The 21237-nt window shown below is 48.6% G+C and overlaps 1 protein-coding gene across 1 annotated transcript; it reads right to left on the bottom strand.

Annotated features, from left to right (window-relative positions):
- Window positions 1-10480: 10480 nt before the first annotated feature.
- Window positions 10481-15657, bottom strand: TMEM35B (transmembrane protein 35B). The gene is made up of 3 exons (XM_059690250.1): window positions 15502-15657; window positions 14013-14193; window positions 10481-13049 (listed from the first exon to the last, which is right to left on the bottom strand). The coding sequence occupies exons 1-3, from the start codon at window positions 15607-15609 to the stop codon at window positions 12880-12882; spliced, it is 459 nt and encodes a 152-aa protein (XP_059546233.1). The 5' UTR covers window positions 15610-15657; the 3' UTR covers window positions 10481-12879.
- Window positions 15658-21237: the final 5580 nt, after the last annotated feature.

Below are 21237 nucleotides of genomic sequence, written 5' to 3'. Positions count from 1 at the left end.
GTATAGTTACAAACCATTGTTACAATTATGCTGGCTCTTATCATTGCTCGTGTATTTACCTTTACTGAAATATTTAATTCTCCATTCAATTTCAAGTTACTGCTTAGCATTTCTTGCAAGGCAGTCTAAGAGCTACAAACACCCTCAACTTTCATTTATCTAAGAATGCCTTAATCTCTTCCTCACTTTTGAGGACAGTTTTGTCAATATAGAATTTGTGGTTGACAGTGGTGTTTTTTTTTCTAGCACTTTGAATATATCAACTGCTCTCTTCTGGCCTCTAAATTTTCTGATGAGAAATCTGTTGATAATCTTATTGACAATACTTGTATGTAATGATTTACTTCTCTCTTGCTGCTTCCAAGATACTCTTTCTTTGTCTTTTGAATGTTTGATTATAATGTTTCTTGGTGTGGGTCTTTTTGAGTTGATCCTACTTGGATTTTTTGAGGTTCTTGGATGTTTATTTATTTCATCAAATTTGGAAAGTTTTCAGCAAGTATTTCTTAAAATATTCTCTCTTCTCTCTTTCTCTTTCTCTCTCTCTTTCTCTCTCTCTCTCTCTCCCCCTTTGGGACTCCCAGGATACATATGTTTGTTCACTTACTAGGGTGCCACAGATCTCTGAGACTCTGTTCACATTTTTTCCATCTTTTTGTTGTTGTTCCTCAACTGCAATCATCTCCATTGTCCTTTCTTCAAGTTTGCTGTTCTTTCTTCTACCTGCTCACATCTGCATTCAAATCCCCCTAGTGAATTTTTAATTTTAGTTATTATACTTTTTATCTCTAGAATTTATTAATTCTTTGTTTCTTTTAGGTTTTCTAACTCTTTGTCAGCATTTTCAATTTATTCATACATTATTTTCTTGACTTTTCCCACATATTCCTTGAGTCTCTGAGCACAGTTAAGACAGTGAAACTCTTTGTCTAGTATGTGTCATTAGGTCTTTTTCAGGATCAGTTTCTGGTGGCTTATTTTTCTTCCTTTGAATGGGCCACGCTTTTCTGTGTTTTGGGGTGTTTTTTTTTTTGTATGTTTTGAGGTATTTGAACACTAGACATTAAATCTAATAATATAACAACTCTGGAAATCCGAGTATTCCACCTTCCCCAGGGTTTGTTCATTTTTGTTAATTGGGGTTGTTTGTTTGTTTGTTTTAGGCTGTATTTGTATCAAGGATCAGACTGAAGTGTAAACCTAATGTCTTTTTAGGTTCTTTCTGAGCCTGTCCCTGTGCAGCTATGGCCACTTTCTTTTCTTTCCTTTTTAATCCTCATCCAAGGATATGTTTTTTATTGATTTGAGAGAAAGGGGAAAGAAGAGAGACAGAGAAATATCGATATGAGAAACATAGATTGTTTGCCTCCCATATGCACCCCAATCAGGGATCGAAACTGCAACCTAGGTATGTACCCTGACCAGGAATCAAACCGGCAACCTTTGGGTGTACAGGATGATGCTCCAACTACCTGAGCCCCCACTCAGGACACTGTGGCCACTTTCTAATTTTCTTCAGTTGCTTTTGAATGTCCTAGATTTTAATATTTGGTTCTCAAAGGGAAAAAGCATACAAATGAAGGGGGGAAAGGATGCAAGTCACTTCAGCCAGAGGGGGTGTGTCTTTCAACAATAGGGGTAGTGCAACAACAATGGCTTCCCGTCTTTTTATTTGCACCTCTGTGATAGAAGCAGCAACCATTCCACAGATCCCCTGTATTTGGAGAACAGGATCATTATTGCCCACCCTATCTCTCACACACTGTGCATAAACTGCTCCAGGTACATGTGCACAGCTGTCTGCCACATGGCTGAAATTGGCCAAAATTAACAGCAATTTACTGTCCAAGTTTTCCCTGGAAGCTGCAAACCTTCAACACTTTCCAGAGTTCCAGAACAGTTACAGCAGACAGATTATGTCAGTGTAATTGTCTAGGTGGGGAGACTGATTCCTGGTGCTTTCCCTTCTGCCATCTTCCCAGCATTTTTTATTACACATAATGTGAAGTATCAGAGGAAAATATGGAAGTCAAAAATAATTGTCACATCATTAGTTTTATACATGTTATTAGAAGTACAAGATTTTCTTTTTTATTCAGATATACTTTATGTGCAATAAATTACACAAATCTTAAGTGTACAGATCCATGAATTGTTACATATGTAATTGCCATCCAGATGGAAGATATAGACATTTACGCTACCCCATAAAGACTCCCTTATGTACTATTCCATTTAATAACCCCCAAGAGATAACCACTGTTCTGAATTCTATCACCATATAGTAGTTTTGCCTGTACTTTACATAAAAACATAATCATACATAGTGTAATGTTTGTGTCTGGGTCTTTTGCTCAACTTTATCAATGTATTCATCCATGTTATTGCATGCAGTTAATTTTTAATTTTTGTTTAGTATTCCAGATATAACCATACCATAATTTATTATCCATTCTACTATTGATTAACATTTGATTTGCTTCTAATTTGGAGCTATAATGGAAAATGCTGCTATGGCTATGTTACATACATGGCTTTTAGTGGACATATGCATCCCTTTTTCTTGGGCATACACACAGGAGCCAAGTTGCCAGTCATACAACTTATGTTAGTTTAGTTTTAGTATATGCTGCCAAATTGTTTTCCAGATATTTGTATAAATTAATTTTCCCATAAACAATGTACAAGACTTTTAGTTTCTCTACATCTTCACCAATTCTTGAAGTAGTCACTTTAAAACATCTTAGCCATTCTAAAATTGCATGTGCACGAGGTGGTATCTCATATTAATTGATAGCTGCTAAAAACAATTGGCACATGAGATTTTCCCCTGGATCCTGGACAAAGGACATGTCTGACATCTAATCAAAGACCAACCTGGGCTCTCTTTTCTCCATCCTGGATTAAGGGAGGGTCTCACATCAAATTCTTAAAGGTTTGGAATAAGTAAGGGGACCAATAATCCAAGGTAATTGACAGTACAAAGCAGTCTGCTCTCTCTCTCTCTCTCTCTCTCTCCCTCAGGCGCATTGCCTCTGGGTCCTCACCCCAGGTTCCTGCTCTCCTGAGTGACAGGGAAGGAGGATGGTAATATCCACACACTGTAACTCTAGACAGAGGCTTTCTTTCTGCAGTGTCTCATCTCCCAAAGGCAATTGGCTCTCAAGTTCTTTTTTCCCCAGGTCAGACACACAAGACTAAGTTAGACATTTCCCAAAAGAAACTGTCTACTTTACTAAGGGAAAAGTCACATCAAAAGCAAGATAGTACAAGACCGCAGGGATGGATGAGGCCAGAGGGGATCGTTTTTTATCTGGACAGAATCAACTTCAGCCTCAAGAGGTTCCGCTGGCTCTAGTGTGGACACCAGATCACTTCTCAGAGACCCAGCTTTGCATGGCCCCCGGGGCTGAGCAATTCATTCCACCAGAGCAACTGAATTCATGGTGTGGGCCCAGGCTGCCTCCTGGCTGTGACGTGAGATGTTGGTCAGCGTTGCATGGAATGAGCCAGCCTAATTCTCAAGAAAGGAGAGAGAACTAACAATTACCAGTGAGGATGTGGACTTTTAATTCCTCCTACAAGCAAGATAGGCTAAAATTTGGCTGGTGTGAGGCCTTAGGTGATACCCTTTCTTTTCCCACTTCTGCCCCACCAGGTTTCAAATAAATGTGGAGCCGACTGAGAAGCAGCCCAGGAAAAAGAAGCAAATTAACCTTGCTCACAGCTGGATTGCAGACAGGAGTCTAGATTCTGGAAGGAGGCAGGTGACTATGCCCAGTCCTGGTGAGGAGGTGTAAAACAGAAACATGTTGTTGATGGGTGTGTAATTGGTGCAGCATTTTGGGAGGCAATTGGGTGATGTAATTAAAACAACTTAAGTGTGCACACACACTCCTTGACACAGCAATTACATTGCCAGGAATTTATTCTATGGATTTTCAAGTATGCAAAGATTTGTGGACAAGAACATTCATTGTAGCTTTGTTTACTACAGTAAAACAATAGAAACAAACGCCCAACAATAAAGAAAAAAATCAGTTAAATAAATACTCTGTGACTATTAAAAATAATGAGGTAGATATCTATATGTGCTGATATAAAAAGATGTATAAGATATGGTAAATGAGAAAAGTGCAGAAGAGACTTGTAATATTACCCCATTTGTGAATTTTTTTAAAAAACTGACTATACATATATTCATACTGGAATAGAAGACGTCTGGAAATATATACATAAGAAACTGTGAACAGCTTGGCCAGTGTAGCTCTGTGGTTGAGCATCAACCTATGAATCAAGAGGTCACGGTTCGATTTCTGGTCAGGACACATGCCCTGGTTGCAGGCTCGATCCCCAGTAGGAGGCATACAGGAGGCAGCTAATCAATGATTCTCTCTCATCATTGATGTTTCTATCTCTCTCTCTCTCTACCTCTTCCTTTCTCTCTGAAATCAATAAAATATATATTTAAAAAAAGAGAAACTGTGAACAGTGGCTACCACTGAGGACCTTTATTTTATATTTTACATTTTCCTCTATGGCTTTGAATTTATTTTCATGAACATGTATCACTATTAAAATGTAAGGAAAAATTTTAAAGAAGGAATAAGAAACCAATGTAAGTTAATTTACCAAAAAGAAAAGAGGGAATTTGTCAGGTTTATCATCAGAAGGCAAATTCAGCAGTAGGGCATGAAGGTCAATGAGACATGATGGCTGATTGGTGGACCCTCCCAGCCAACTTGGCAACAAGAACATGCTGCTCGCATTCATTAAGCTCTAACTCTTTGAGACCCAAGCATTCTTGCTGAGACCTGATAATATGGCTGAGGGGAATAGTGGTTCCCTCTGCACCTGAAGCCAACTCCTGAGTCATCAACACATTAAGAGGGAAAGCACAGGTGGCCAGAGCCATTGGCAGGGATTTGCACCCAGTGGCAGAGTCTCAGCTCAGCCAAAGCAAAAAAGCAGCAAGTCTGGCAGATCGCAGTCCCAGCCAATAGCGGGATGGATCTCCAACTTGGTTACCACCAAGTCTTGGTATAAGAGTCTTGGCACAGTGGAGGTGATGACAAAGTTGCAGGTATCCAACAACAGCAGAAGGAAGCAATCATCAGGACTGGCCAGGAATGCATCTGGATCATACACACTTGGAGACTCCCAGAAACACTTGAGGAAAATCTACCAGAGACTGGAATGTCTGAGTGAGTCGTTGAGTATTTAACTTAATATTAGGGTTTCTTTCATTCTTCCGGTATACTGAGGTCTTACAGTAGAGAGCACAGGGGATATATCCAAGAATAAGATAAGCATGAAATTTATTAAGTTAAACTGGATAAAAATAAAATTGCCGATATTCAACCTTTTGGATCTACAAAAGATGGCACTTCTTATGGATCAACATAAATGCATTCTAGCAAGAGAAAAAGAAAAGTAAACCAATGAATTACCCAATTAATTGCTTGATTACAATTGTGAAAAAAGCTATGAAGGAGTAATCAGATCTAACCCAGTCGTGTGTGTGTGTGTGTTGCTGGTCAAGACAGGCTATAAGAGTTATTTTTAAGGAAGTGAGAATGAAGAGGAACTAACTTAGTGAAGGAAAGGGAGGGACATCACTCCTGGTCGTCAGGTGCAAAGGCCTTGGAGCTCAGGAAACTGGCCTGTTCCAGGGCCTGAGAGGGTGACTGAGCCGGTGGAGGGGGCAGAAGTGGAAGAGGCTCTTTTCCGAGGAGAACCAAGATGGCGGCATAGGTTAATGCCGGAGTTTGCTGCTTTGAACAACTACTTCAAAAGTGAAACCAAAAAACGGAAGGGACATCACCCAGAACCACAGGAACGCTGGCTGAGTGGAAGTCCTACAACTAGGAGGAAAGAGAAACGCACACGGACACTCAGAGGAGGCGCAGTGCTGAAGTCAAATTCTGAGGTGCGGAGTGCGCGGAGCAGGCTGGCGGCGGAGGGCACGGTTGGCGTTTTCAATCGGGAGGGAGTCGCAGACTCTGAGCACCAGATCCGGGCGAGTCTTTAGGGACCCAGACTCAAACGGGAGAAGCGGGACTGTCTGGCTTCGGTCAGAGCGAGTGCAGCTTTCTCTCTGAGCTTTGCAGCGGGTGCTGGGACTCAGAGAGGCAGAGCCCCTGGGGACAGGACTGAGAGCCGCCATAACTGCTCTCTCCGGCCCACCCTGTTGATCCTGTGCGACCCGCCCCGCCCAAGCCCTGCACAGAGGCATTTGCTGGATAGCCTCAGGCAAAGGCTAGATTAGCACCTCCCTAGAGGACAGAAGTTCTCTCACTGCTGACACAGCTGATTCTCATAGCCACTTGGCCTGGAGGTCAAACCCTCCCTGGAATTAGCTACAACAATCAAGATTTAACTATAAGACTGCGAACAAAGACCACTAGGGGGTGCACCAAGGAAGCATAACAAAATGCGGAGACAAAGAAACAGGACAAAATTGTCAATGGAAGATATAGAGTTCAGAACCACACTTTTAAGGTCTCTCAAGAACTGTTTAGAAGCTGCCGATAAACTTAATGAGATCTACACGAAAACTAATAAGACCCTCGATCTTATATTGGGGAACCAACTAGAAATTAAGCATACACGGACTGAAACAACGAATATTATACAGACGCCCGACAGCAGACCAGAGGAGCGCAAGAATCAAGTCAATGATTTGAAATGCGAGGAAGCAAAAAACATCCAACCGGAAAAGCAAAATGAAAAAAGAATCCAAAAATGCGAGGATAGTGTAAGGAGCCTCTGGGACAGCTTCAAGCGTACCAACATCAGAATTATAGGGGTGCCAGAAGATGAGAGAGAGCAAGATATTGAAAACCTATTTGAAGAAATAATGACAGAAAACTTCCCCCACCTGGTGAAAGAAATGGACTTACAGGTCCAAGAAGCGCGGAGAACCCCAAACAAAAGGAATCCAAAGAGGACCACACCAAGACACATCATAATTAAAATGCCAAGAGCAAAAGATAAAGAGAGAATCTTAAAAACAGCAAGAGAAAGAAACTCAGTTACCTACAAGGGAATACCCATACGACTGTCAGCTGATTTCTCAACAGAAACTTTGCAGGCCAGAAGGGAGTGGCAAGAAATATTCAAAGTGATGAATACCAAGAACCTACAACCAAGATTACTTTATCCAGCAAAGCTATCATTCAGAATTGAAGGTCAGATAAAGAGCTTCACAGATAAGGAAAAGCTAAAGGAGTTCATCACCACCAAACCAGGATTATATGAAATGCTGAAAGGTATCCTTTAAGAAGAGGAAGAGGAAGAAAAAGGTAAAGATACAAATTATGAACAACAAATATGCATCTATCAACAAGTGAATCTAAGAATCAAGTGAATAAATAATGTGATGAACAGAATGAACTGTTGATTATAATAGAATCAGGGACATAGAAAGGGAATGGACTGACTATTCTTGCGGGGGAAAGGGGTGTGGGAGATGTGGGAAGAGACTGGACAAAAATCGTGCACCTATGGATGAGGACAGTGGGTGGGGAGTGAGGGCGGAGGGTGGGGCGGGAACTGGGAGGAGGGGAGTTATGGGGGTGGAAAAAAAGAGGAACAAATGTAATAATCTGAACAATAAAGATTTAATTAAAAAAAAAAAAAGAAGTGGAAGAGGCTGGGGCTGGGTGGGAAGCAGGAGCCAGCTCAGGCAGAACTTTGCAGGCCATGTTAAGGACTTGAGTTTTATCCCAAGAGATTTTTTTTTAATATATTTTATTAATTTTTTACAGAGAGGAAGGGAGAGGGACAGAAAGCTAGAAGCATCAATGAGAGAGAAACACCGATCAGCTGCCTCCTGCACACCTCCCACTGGGGATGTGCCCGCAATCAAGGCACATGCCCCTGACCAGAATCGAACCCGGGACCCTTCAGTCCCCAGGCCGATGCTCTATTCACTGAGCCAAACCAGTCAGGGCGAGATTTTTTTTTTTTTTAATGACATATTTTTTGTACCCAAAAGTTGGCAAAGTCTAGGGAACACTCGTGTTCCAAAGAATGTTCTATCTCTTTTTACAGAGGAGACCCATGCTCCAGCTAGGGGCCTAGTGTATGTGGTGGTGTCAGAATGAAACCCTAGGTTCTTCCAAAGAGCTTTCTGTAGCCAGAGTTCCCCTGGGAGGGTGGCCGGGGTGAAGCAGGCAGGGAGGCCAAGGAGGAGGCTTACCCTTCAGTCTCCCCTCTCCCCCCACTCCGGGTGGCAGCTCAGCATCCAGGAGTCCTGGGGGAAGCTGGGCACGGAGAAGCAGTAGATCAGCGGGTCCACGCAGTTGCTGAGGCTCAGCAGCTCCAGGCTAAAGGTGTACAGGACATCAAGTGCCATGACACCCTCCTGCCGGGCCACCCAAGGAGCCAGCAGCAGGTAGTAGGGCGCCAGACAGAGGGCAAAGATGAACAGAAGCCCCAGCACCATGGTCCTGGCCGCATGCTGGTGCACCAGGCTCACATGCACCAGCAGGAAGACTGTGTCAGTTGAGGGGGAGCAGCCAGGCAGCGGTGTGGGCGGGGCCAGTGGTTGCCCTGGGTCTGGGCTGCAGCAGCACATGCTGATGAGTTTGGGCGAAAGCCATGGCCACGTAGGTGGACAGGTAAAAGACCACCCCAGGTAGTAGGTGAGCCAGAGTGGCAGCGTGAGCGTGAAGAGCACATCGGCCAGGGTTGAGGGACAGCCCCAGGCCCAGCGCCAAGGTGTGAGCCATGGGCACCCCAATGATGCAAGAAGGGTCATCCCAGGAGTTGCAGCCCCCAACACCAGGTCCCAACACTACTGTTCGTCTTGGACCTTGGGCTAGGGAGAGGAAGAGAGGTCACTGCAGAGGCCTACACTTTCCCCAACCCCAATCTGTCTCTTCCTCAGCCCTTGCTGGGAGGATACACTAGAAGCAAGGAAATCTAAGTGAGGGGGGATGAGGACTGAGCTCAGCCACCACCCAGGGGGGATGAAGAGGAGGGGATGGACTCCAGAGTTATTTGAAGGTGAGTGGGCTTGATGACAAGCTGTGGGAAATAAGAGGCAGATGTCTCAGAGAGCTTGAAAATTTCCAACCTGGTGACTGGGCGGATGGAGGTGCCCCTCACAGAGGGAGTGTGGTTCAGATACATGGGGGCACGGGCATGTGTAGTCAGCCCAAGCGAGGCTGAGCCAACTGGAAGTTCCGAAGAAACCAGGCTCAAATATAGAGAACCCTTCCCAGAAAGAGCCCTAGCCAGTGGGGGAAGCACCAGTGGGGGGACCAGCAGGGCATGGATGGAGGACCCGTCTTATGATACACTGATCCAGCCTATGCATAGTGACCTTGCACTTGCCTTGATGAAGGTCCTCTCCTGGGGCTGGCCAGGAGCACCTTGGACAGTGCCTTTTCAGCTTTGTGCAAGGTACTCCGGCCTGTTTCCTACCCCCTAGCCCAGCGGTTCTCAACCTGTGGGTCGCAATCCCTTTGGGGGTCGAACGACCCTTTCACAGGGGTCGCCTAAGACCATCGGAAAAACACATATATAATTACATATTGTTTTTGTGATTAATCACGATGCTTTAATGATGTTCAATTTGTAACAATGAAAATACGTCCTGCATATCAGATATTTACATTATGATTCATAACAGTAGCAAAATTACAGTTATGAAGTAGCAACGAAAACAGTTTTATGGTTGGGGGTCACCACAACATGAGGGACTGTATTAAAGGGTCGCGGCATTAGGAAGGTTGAGAACCACTGCCCTAGCCTTTTGACCACAAGAAGTCCTGCATCTGACTCAAAACACTGGACAGCAAAGCAAAAAGAGCACAGGCCCTGGAACCAAGCAGATTCAAGAGACACACATTTATTTGCCATGTGACCTTGGGCAAATCACTCAGCTTCACGGAGCCTGTCTTCTCTGCTGTAAAATGGAGATTAAAATACCTACCTCACAGTGCTGTTGGGAGGATTATGAGAAAACATAAGTAAAACTCTGAGCACTGTGGCTGCCGCTGGGGAGACACTTCATAACCATTAGCTCCCTTCCCTCCAGGCAGCACACAGAACTGTACACCCACACAGGCACACACACAGCGTTAGAGACGCAGGCACCCCCAGCAAACAAAACAACAGACATCCGGGCCTGTTCCTCCTATCTCCCCACGGCAGGTAAGTGCACAAGCCAATGTCCTGCTCCTATCTTGGACACAGAGACAAACTCCTAGGGTGTCTCAAAACTCGGTTCCTCCAATACCAAAATCTGTCCTTTTGCCTTTGAACCTCTCAGGTTCCAATCCTTTGTGGGATCCTGAGCGAGAGTATTCCTTTCTTGCCCTCCCTCCCAGCTCGGTCCACCATGGCTCTAGTCCCCAAGTGCTCCCCCACCCCTCAACCTCCCCTTGCCATTCCAGTAGATCAGGCCTCTCTCACCTCTTCCTGTTCTGGCTGCTGCAGCCCCCTCTTCCTTCTCTCTCTCTCTCTCTCTCTCTCTCTCTCTCTCTCTCTCTCTCTCTCGGGCCCATGGGACCTTGCTTGAAGGAGCTGAGACAGAACAGAATCCACTTCCACCCACACCTCCCAGGACATGACATGAAGATTGGGCCCAACAGCTGGAGTGGCTGGGGCCCATCTGTGGCAGCTGTGAGCTGGGCTTGTGGGGTGTGGCCAGGGCCCCAAGAGAAGGGAGTGTCATTCCAGGATAGGAGGACCCAGGGAGGAAGATAGAAAAGCAAAAGGAAGCCCTGGCAGCTGAATGTCATTTGTGCTTGCCCGACCTAGATTTCAGCTGTGGTTTGGGGGCCACATTTCTTGGAGCCTGGCATCTCCTTGGGCTGAAGAGTCGCTCCTGGAGCTCAACATATTCCTGCTGCTGTCAATCCTAATTGCTCCTCCCCACCAGCTGGCCAGCCCACTCCTCCACACCCTGCCTTTCCCACAGCCAGGCGTGGGGGCCCTGTAGCAACTAATCAGCTTACAGGTCAAGCCTTGGTAAACAGGAGTCCTCAGCCTATGCCAGCTGTGAGAGGTTTTACTCCGAGTCCTGGCATCCTGGGAGGGGTGGAGACGGTAAGGAGCCAGGATTCTAGGGGCTCCAGGCTCTACTTTCATGAGCTTAAAATTTTCATGCAGAGGGGCAATTCTGGAAAGCAAGGCAGACTTAATCACATTGGGCAGATGATCCCATGTACCCTCAAGTTGAAGAGAGCGGGAGCGCCCTGCCTGCCCACTTCCGACTTTGGCAGCTGGTGCAGTGGAAATTGTGCATTCTGGAGTCAATCAGGCCTTAATTCTAGTCTCAGATCTGACACATGGGCACTTAAGCTTTCTGAATCCGTTTTCTCATCTGTAGAACCAGCCAGTATTTAATAATAGTGTTTACTGAACACTTATTATGTGCCAGGCACTACTGTAAACACTTCAACCCACTAAATCCCCACAGCAACTCTGAGAAATATTTACCATTACTACACATATTCTGCAAATAAGCTAGAAAGCCGCAGAAACCGTTTTCTACCCCCTCCCTTGCTGACCAGCGTGGTAAATCTTAACTAGTTTAATTCCATCATGGGAATTCCATCCTCCTTGCTGGTGATTGGTCTCGTAATGAAAATGTGACATAATTCTGACCAGTGGGGTGTGAGGGGGAACCTAGGGGTCTTCTAAGAGGGCTTTCCTCTTTCTTTTCACCTTGGGATGTTATGTGCAAATGTGCACTCTGGAGCTGCTGCAACTATTATCCATCCCTGAGGGCAGTAGCCAGTACATTGAAAGCAGAGCAGAAAGTTGAAAAAAAAAGTATTTGATGTCATCATAAGGCAGCCTACATTGAATCTATGTTATCTCTGGACCTCTTATGTGAGTGACAGCTTCCTTATTGTTTTGACACTCTATACCAGTGTGTGCACTAATGTGTGTGTGTGTGTGTGTGTGTGTGTATGAGGTAAAGATGGTTGGTGATGTGACAGAGGTGCCCTAACATGGTCACTGTTCCTTGAGCATGGCCACACTCACATCCTTCTGGGACTCACCCCGGCTTCTGGCACAGCTTTAACAGGCAGCACCCCTTGGAGCTGACTGTCCCCTGCCTCCATGTACGTTCCAAGGAGCACTGCACTGAGCGCCCCACCTCACCACCAGAGGCTGGCAGCTTCAGGTCCTCGGTTCGTTCTTCAGAGCAAAAGTGCCCAAGATAAGAAGAAATAGAAGGGAATACTTTGTGTGGCTCGCAAGGGCACAGGCAGAAGCAGGCACTTGTACTCTGCCACACTCAATGTGTACGTGATAAAAGCCTTACAAACGTGCATGCCTGTCGAACCAGCACTGACACTTCTAGGGAAAGAAAATAGGGGTATGCAAAGGTGATTCACTGTGAGGTTTACAACAGCAAAAAATTGGAAACAATCCAAATGTTCCCGCGTGGGGGCCTGAGTAAATGCGTTACAGCACAACCTTACAATGGCACACTACACAGGCGTTAGCAACAAGGTAAAACAGGCATGGTGTATTAGCTTTCAAAAGCCAGTAACAAAATAGTATATATGGTCTCATGTTCATTTTTTAAAATCTGAATAGAAGCATAGAAAAAAGTTGAAAAGTACAGTTAAACAAAGGAATTGAAAATAGTTATTTTGGGGCATTAACATTGTGGGTTAAATTTCTTTTCTGCTTATTTTCACATGACAAGAGGAATGCTAGTAAATATCAAAAAGAGCAGTAGAGGTCCAAAAGAGAAAGTAGGCCCAGGTAGGCAAGATGTCTATTTCAACAATGGCCATACTTTGACCCTGGAGGTATTGTATTGGCAACAAGGTGGTGGACTCTGTGTCCCTCTGTGTGCCTGCTGTGACAGTGACATGGCACCGAGAGGCAAGAGGTACTCTACTCTCAGGATCCCTTGGCCGAACTTGGCCTCTTCTTCCTTATGGGTCTGACCACCTTCTCAGTTCTGACTAAGAACTGGCAGATATCCAGCAACACCAGGAGCACCAGGCAGACGACAGCCGGGATGCAGGTGTTCAGTGACTCCTTCAGAGACACCAACGTGAAGATGGACCCTGGAATGGAAAGTCAGGTCTCTGAGGCTCCCTGGGGCACCCAGGAGATCCAGGAGCTCAGGGCTCTCCAGCCTAGGCCAACCAGCTCAAGTCCTCCCCTTAAGCACCCCCCACGCACATGCCCTAAACTAGGTGCACTTGTCTCCATGGCCTCAGAGAAAGCAGGACCAGGAATCAGAAGCTTTTTGGATTAATGGAACCCCTCTCAGAGAGCAAGAAAGAAACAGGAACAATCCAGCCAAATAGGGCAAGAAGGTGGCAAGATAGGCATTTTGGAACAAAGTCTCCCTGCTCCTACTCCTTTCTTAATCCTGCTGGAGGGAAGGAGGCCCAGGGGTTGGTGGTGGAAGTGAAAGATTTGAAAATGAGGGAAGCTCCAGAGATGGAAAGAAAGCCTGGGGGCAGGGTGGTAGTGGTGGCAGCGATGGTGACACAAGACCTGGCGGGCATAGAAGCAGCAGCTGTCTTTGTACATCAGCAGTTCCTGTGAGCAGAGCTGCTATGAGGGGGTCCCTCCAAGACTTCTAGCCCCAGGCAAATTCTCTGCCTTTCTGTTCAGGGGGCTCAACTTCTTGGTTCCCAACTGCCAGACACATAGGTCAGGTGGCAACTGCTGCTCTATCCTCTCATCTCAGGGGTGGGATGTGGGCGGGGGGGGGGAGCAGTAGGGGCTTTTAGGTTACATTATAATACATCCTTATGATGGAATAGCACACAGCCAATAGAATGGATGAGGTAGAAGGTATAGTTGGCATCAATGGTGTTACAGTAGATTGTTTGAAAAGCACCTGTCCTAGTCTGAAGACCATGGAAACTGTAATACAGCAGGAAGTGCTCCTGGTCCCAGAGAAAAAAAGGGGGGGGGGGACGGACAATAGTAATGGGGAACAGAGGAACAGCGGGCCTTCCCATCATCCTCCCCAAGAATTCCTCCTTCCCTCTGCCCAGGGGGGCGCCCCTTACCCATCATGAGCACGATCAAGAGAAAGTTACTGATCTCTTGCAGCCTTGGTGGGCCCAGGGCCAGCAGCAACCCAGCCAGCAGTTCCAACCAGCCTACAGTCACTTGGTAGCTCATGGGATCTGGCTGGTAGCCGAACACCTTCAACGGGAACACCTCAGCGAACTGCTCGAACAGGGCTTTCTAGGGGTGGCAGGGAACGCCTGTCAGCCACTCACCAAGGACCCACTTCCTAGCCACTGCCCGGGGGCATTTGGTGCCTACGTCAACTGCCCCCAACAAAGGAGTAACTACTCTAGACCAGGTCCAGGGCTAAGGTCAGCTGGGAAGGAGAGAGTCTCCCTGGAGGGCTGAGCTTTGGAATCAGCAAACGGGCTTCATGCTCCAGGGAGAAGGGCTGGATGGTGATGCAGAGACGGACTGAGTTTCTCCCTGGACTCTCCCCAGCCCCAAATTCAAGGAAGAGGAAGCAAGGCATGGGCCTTCTCATCTAGTGCCCAGGCCTTGGGAACGCCACAACTTCTCTTTATGCCTGGCCTGGCCTCTCTTCAGGTCCCATGCAGCGACTATATGGAGTTGGGAGAGAGGATGGAAGGGCAGATTGTTGCTCATTAAACAGATTCCATTTTCTACATCATATGCTGGTGCCTGGGTTCCACTGCAATAGACACAAGGGGAGTTGAAGGGGCTCAAAGTGGCTCATCTGGCTGAATCAGGCTCCGTCCTGGGCCACATGGCTTCATCCTGATCCTCCGGTTGGCTACCTTTTCCTGCTCCCCCACCTCAGCGCTACCTTCTCCTACTCAGTGATGCAAGGAGGCACTAAGCTGTCTGGCTCTCGGGATGAACTTGCCCAAACCCACCACCTTCAGACAGGAAAGAAGGGGAGAACCCAGGCCTGGGAGAGGGAGCTCGCAGGGTCTCCAAGTCTGGCTGTGTGAGAGGCCTGCGGGATTGGTGAGCTTGAGAACATGAAAGCTTTCCCCAGTCTAGAACTAGACAGAAGGCCTAAGGGCGACTTCCAGGCCTCCCTCCCAGGCTCCATCCTCCAGAAAAGGGCTCTCTGGATTCTAAGAGAATGTAACCTTTACACTTCACCTTCAGGGCGGGTTTCCTACCCTGCCAAATGGGGATTAATAAACCCTGCCTCACGAAGCTCCCAAGAGCTCAAACAAGGAAGGAGCTGTGTTTCTTTTCCACCCCATCTTTCTCCCCCAGGGTCCGGAGCATTCCTCCTGCGGCTCTAGACTCGCCTGGGCCACCAATGCTCAGCTGGAAACGGCCTTCCCGACCCTCCCGTCTATGGAAACTCCCCGGAGGGCGCCCACGTCCAAGCCAAGGTTCAGATGCTCTTCCCCAGGCTCTAGCGCCGTCTGGCCCGAAGGCAGGCGGTCGGCGGGGCAAGGGGGCGGGCAGACGGGGGCGGGGCGCACCGGGCACCGGGGTAACCGCTGGGGCCCATCCACCCGCTGCCCACGCCACGCCGCTCACCATCTGCTGCGACGCAGAAGCCGAGATCTGCTCCGAGAGCTTGGCCGCCCCCGTGAGCGCGAAGAAGCCGCCCAGCAGGACTCGCAGAGCGGCGACCAGCAGCGCCATGGCCGCGCAGGTCCTCTGGGAGGGCGGGCTCACGCGCCCCAGTCCGGCCCGGCCCAAAACCCGCCCCGGCCTCCGATTGACTTCCTCCCGCCCCCCCCCGGCCCCCCCCCCGCCGCCGCCCGGCGGCTGGAGGGCGCTAGGGCTTCCCTTTCCTCCTCTTCCAGGAGTGTTGCCACGGTCTTTTGTCCCAGGACCTGGTTGGGGTGGGGGGTGGGGCGGGGGGAGGCCGATGGACCTGGCGTTTGTCTCAAGCCCACTCGCTCTTAACTGACTATATGAGCCCGATTGAATTTAGGGAAAATGTGTCTCCCAGTCAACACGAACAGAGCGGAGTTAAACATGGTATCTGGAAGTGGCTCGCAGAGAGGGCAGTTAGGATGCAAAAGACCAGGGCCTCATTCCTGCCTGCGCCGCCCTAGCTTAGCGATCTGAGCTGTCACCTAACCTCGGTGCGCCACGCCTCGCCGCAGTATCTGCTTCTGTAAGGAGGGATAATGCTGCATCAGTCCCCCGGAGTCTGTAATAGGCCTAGCACAATGCCTGGCACATGTATGAGCTCAAAAAGTTATTTGCAAAGTAATTTATGAAATTATTAATAATAAATCAGTAACTAGTCATTATAAAAGGAATTGCTCTTTTGTATCTTTGCTTGAGACACATCTTCTAATTTCTCTCAGCTGAAATCAAAATGTAAAAGATGTTTGAAAATTCAGATACTTGTGATATCCTGGGCAGTTAGGCAGGAGCAGAGTGGAAACAGGTACAGAAGGTCACCAGGGTGAAAAGCCCTGGGTGCCTAGCACCGGGCTAACCTGGGAACTCAAGTATTATAGGGTAGGACCTCACCCCCAGGGTGACCTTACCTCCCCTAGCATATCCCGGGTCATGCGGTTTAGACCCCCTGACCTTTCATATCACTGGCCATGCAGTTCGGACCCTCCCCTGACCTTTCCTCCCCTGGCACGTTGCTAATCCCATGGTACATCCCCTTAGAGAACAAGGGGGCCTGGAGAATAGCCTCATTTGACTCCCTCACATGACCACTCCCTTAAGCAGTGATGGCGAACCTATGACACTCGTGTCAGAGGTGACACGCGAACTCATTTTTTTGGTTGATTTTTCTTTGTTAAATGGCATTTAAATATATAAAATAAATATCAAAAATATAAGTCTTTGTTTTATTATGGTTGCAAATATCAAAAAATGTCTGTATGTGACACGGCACCAGTGTTAAGTTAGGGTTTTTCAAAATGCTGACACCCCGAGCTCAAAAGGTTCGCCATCACTGCCCTTAAGCATTAAGGCCTCGAACAATGAGGTTCTGAACCACAAAAGATAATCCTATGAACAAACCCTCAGGTATGTTGACCACAGAGACAGAGTTTTGGTCAAACTATAGATAAATAACATCTAGGCCTCAGTTGTGTTTCAGCTCCAGGCCCAGAAAAGCAGCAAGGCCAGGCAGGCAACACGATAGCTGGCATCAGGACCAGCTGCAATGACTAATGATCCCCTCCCTGCCTTGGCCCCAATCAATCAGTGGAGACCACAAGCCTGAGGAGCCACACCAGGAAAATCTGATGAATACGCGACTGAGATCCTCCCCTGAGACCACGAGATAAAAGGCCATTAAGAGGAAAGACCCAGCATATGCCGGTGCTCATACTCATATTCTCTCGCCTCCCGCACACCCCACCTTTCTCTCTCTCTCTCTCACATACACACACACACACACACGCACACACACACACACGCACACACACGTGCACGCGCGTCTTTCCCCGATTCTCCTTCCTCTTTCTTTTTCCTACGCTCCAAGGGCCCTTGTTTTGCCTCCACAACTTGCTTGCTGACTCCACGCAGCTGGGTGGCTCACTTCTTCCACAGCTCACTTCTACCCCTGTGACTTTCTAAACAAACTCGCACTTGTATTTGAGTTCCCTGGCGCTGAATTCTTAGTCGAACTCAAGGTCCAAAGTCTAACATCTGATGCAGTTTGCTGTTAATACTTATAACTGTGAAAAGAGAGGTTTTCACAGAACCAAAACCCTACAGGCCACTCCTGGCACATCTGATTTTACCTGGAAATCTGTCTAGACCTGGATGGGCAAACTGGGCCAAATTCGGTCAGTTGTATGGAACGTATTTTTTACACCCTCCTCCTCCACCAACTAATGTTTATTTGTTTACACTAGAGGCCCAGTGCCATGCACCAGTGGGGTCCCTTGGCCTGGCCTGCACCCTCTCGAAATCCGGGACCCCTCGGGGGATGTCGGACTGCCAGTTTCAGCCAGGTCCCCGCAGGCCCGGCCAAAGGACCCCACCAGTGCACGAATCCATGCACCAGGCCTCTAGTATGCATATAAGATCTTTGGTTAATCTCTTCCCGTCCTCTCCCTCCCTCCTTCCCTCTGAGATTCATTAGTCTGTTCCATGTTTCCATGCCTGTGCGTTGAGTGTCTGCCCCCTGGTGGTCAGTGCACGTCATAGCTACCAGTCAAACCGTTGAACAGTTGCTTTGGTTTTTATATATATACTAGAGGCCCGGTGCATGAAATTCATGCATTGGGGGGTGGGGTTCTCTCAGCCCAGCCTGCCCCTCACAGTCTGGGAGCCCTCAGTGGATGTCCTACTGATGGCCACAGTCAGGCAGCAGAGACTTGGAGCAGGCATCCCGTGTGTGTGTGTGTGTGTGTGTGTGTGTGTGTGTGTGTGTGTGTGTGTCTGCTAGGGCCTGCCCCCAGCCGCACCACGTAGGCTCGAAGCAGTTGCCGTGTGTGTGTGTGTGTGTGTGTGTGTGTGTGTGTGTGTGTCCCCACTGGGGGTCTGCCCCCAGCCACATTGGAGGCTCAGAACAGGCACTGTGTGTGTGTGTGTGTGTGTGTCTGCTGGGGGCCTGCCCCCAGCCACACCATGGAGGCTTGGAGCAGGAGCCCTTCTGTGTTGATCTCTCAGGCTCCTGGCCTCCACTGCATGTTGTACTCTCCCTTGAGCTATGGCCAGGATGGGGGTGCTGCTTGCAAGCCGGGCTTTCCTGCTCCTGGATCGCCATGGCAACCGGGGAGCAGGCCCAGCTGGGGGCTGCCCACAGGCTGGGCTTTCCGCCCACAGGCTAGGCTTTCTGCTCCCAGGTCTCCATGGCGACCGGGGAGCAGGCCGGGCTTGCTTTCCTACTCCCGGATCACCATGGCAACTGGGGAGCAGGCAAAGTTTCGGGCTGCCCGCAGGCCGGGCTTGCTTTCCTGCTCCTGGATCAGGCCCAGCTGGGGGCTGCCTACAGGCTGCACTTTTCTACTCACCGATGGCCGGATCACCACAGCGACCCAGGGCCCAGTGGCACTTTCCTGCTCTCCAATAGTCATAGGGTCCCGACTGGGGGCAGGGCTTAGCAGTGCGGGGCTTAGGCGGCCCAGGGGTCCGGGCTGGGGGCTCAGGTGGCACACAGAGGTCCCGGCTGGGGGCGGGGCTTATGCCCTGCTGCCCAGGGCTGCACATGGGGCCCGGATGGCAGCTCGCGCTGTCCCGCCCTGCCTGTAGTATAGGATAGAGGCCTGGTGAACGGGTGGGGGCCGGCTGGTTTGCCCTGAAAGTGTCCCGGATCAGGGTGGGGGTCCCGCTTGGGTGCCTGGCCAGCCTGGATGATGGGCTGAAGGCTGTTTGCAGCTGGTCACACCCCCTTCAGGGTGGGGGTCCCCACTGGGGTGCCTGGCCAGTCTGGGTGAGGGCCTGAGAGCCGTTTTCAGGCTGGAGGGCAACTTAAGCTCCCAGCCTCTTTTTTTTTTTTTTTTTTTTTTTTAATTCTGGGATTTATTTACCTTCTATAGCTGTCACTGGAGCTGAGAGCCGGCTCCAGCTCTGAGGGCTGAAAGCAGGTTTCTGGGTCTGTTTGGCTTCTATAATTGAAACTCTGTTGCCATCACAGCAGCTCTAAGCTCTGAGGCTGAAGCTGGCTGAAAGCAGGTCTCTGGAGCTTGTTTAGCTTCTATACTTGCAACATAGTTGCTTAGAGTGCAGCTCAGAGGCTGGCAGCAGCAGGCCGGGAACGTTGGCTTCCTCCGTCACTGGAGCAAGCAAGCCTCCTGTTCACTTCAGCGGTATGGCTGCTGGCCGCCATCTTGGTTGGCAGTTAATCTGCATATCCTGCTGATTAGCCAATGGGAAGGGTGTTGGGGTTATGGTCAATTTGCATGTTTCTCTTTTATTAGATAGGACTAGAGGCCCAGTGCACAAATTCATGCAAAGGTGGGGTCCGGCTGGCCCAACCCCAATCGGGGCGGATCGGGGCTGGGCCTGTCAGGAGGAAGAGATGGCAGGAGGTTGGCCGGCCCTGCCCCTGATGGAGGGGGGGGGGGGCAATCAGGGGCAGGGCCAGCTGGGGAGAGGGGCTGCATGAGGTTGGCTGGCCAGCCCCGCCCCCTATTGGGGTGGGGGGTGCGATCAGGGGTGGGGCCAGGTGGGGGATGGGCTGCGGGCCAATTGGGGTGGGGCAGGCCCATTGGGGGCAGGGCCAGCAGGGGGGAAGGGCCGAGGGTGGTTTGGCTGGCTGCCCCGCCCTCAACCAGGGTGGGAGAGGCCGATCAGGGGTGGGGTGGCTGGGGGGAAGGGCCAAGGGAGGTTGGCCAGCCAGCCCCAGCTCCCCACCCCATTGGGCCGGTTAGTTGGCCACAGTGGGCGTCGTAGTGACTGGTCGTTCTGGTCGCTAAGGCATTTGGGTCGCTGGCTTTTTATATAGATAGTTGTTGTTTTTTAATGATAAAAATTTTAAAGGCAGCTTCATGAAAGGAAAATTATATGGATTCATATTTCAATGTTCATAGTTTTATTGAAACACAGCCACATTCGTCTGTGTACTGTCTACAGTTGCATTTGTGCTATAACCACAGGTTGAGTACTGTAGTTGCCACCTATGGCCTGCAAAGCCTAAAATATTCACTATTTAGCCTGGGCCAGTATGGCTAATTAGTTAAAGCATAGACCCGAGTGCTAAAGGGTTGAGGGTATGATTCCCAGTCAAGGGCATGTACCTGAGTTGCAGGTTCTCTTCCAGCTCTCAGCCCCCACCTCCTCAACACACACACACACACCATCAGGAAGAGTGTGGGAGGCAACCAATCTATGTGTCTCTCACATCAATGCTTCTTTCTCTTTTCCCATTTCTCCCTTCCTCTCTCCCTGCTTTCCTCCCTCTCTCTCTTTCTCTCTCTCTCTCTCTGAAAGCAATGGAAAATATATCCTTGGGTGAGGATTAACAAAACTAAACAAAAAATCACTATCTGGCCCTTTATGAAAAAGATTTGCCAAATCCTGATCTAGTGGGCCAGAGAGGGCCCCCTACAGGGGTCTCAAACTCTCCTGCTGCTTTCATTTCCTGTTAATCAAGCTGCTTAGATCTTTTTTTTCTACCTACCACAACCTGCTATAGTAGGAGGCAGGCTGGCTGAAGACTAACATGTCCCATGTGCTTCTAAATGCCAAGCAGTTTCAACATCCAGGTGTGCTATTAATTACATTATAAATTGGACCTTTCACTACCTACATCTTTGTCATTAATCCAAATTATTTGATCAGTCAATAAAATGATATACAATTGTGTATAAATGTGTAATGATTAAATTCCTCAACAAAAAG

This window comes from Myotis daubentonii, chromosome 3 (genome assembly GCF_963259705.1).
Source record: "Myotis daubentonii chromosome 3, mMyoDau2.1, whole genome shotgun sequence".
Lineage (NCBI taxonomy): Eukaryota > Metazoa > Chordata > Mammalia > Chiroptera > Vespertilionidae > Myotis > Myotis daubentonii.
This window is presented reverse-complemented; position numbering and strand designations above follow the sequence as displayed.

Coding starts and splice junctions, on each gene's coding strand:
- TMEM35B (XM_059690250.1), bottom strand. CDS start 15,609: ATGGCGCTGCTGGTCGCCGCTCTGCGAGTCCTGCTGGGCGGCTTCTTC. Junction 14,194..15,501: donor CTTCTGCGTCGCAGCAGATG/GTGAGCGGCGTG, acceptor TGCCACCCCTAG/AAAGCCCTGTTCGAGCAGTT. Junction 13,050..14,012: donor CTTGATCGTGCTCATGATGG/GTAAGGGGCGCC, acceptor TTTCCATTCCAG/GGTCCATCTTCACGTTGGTG.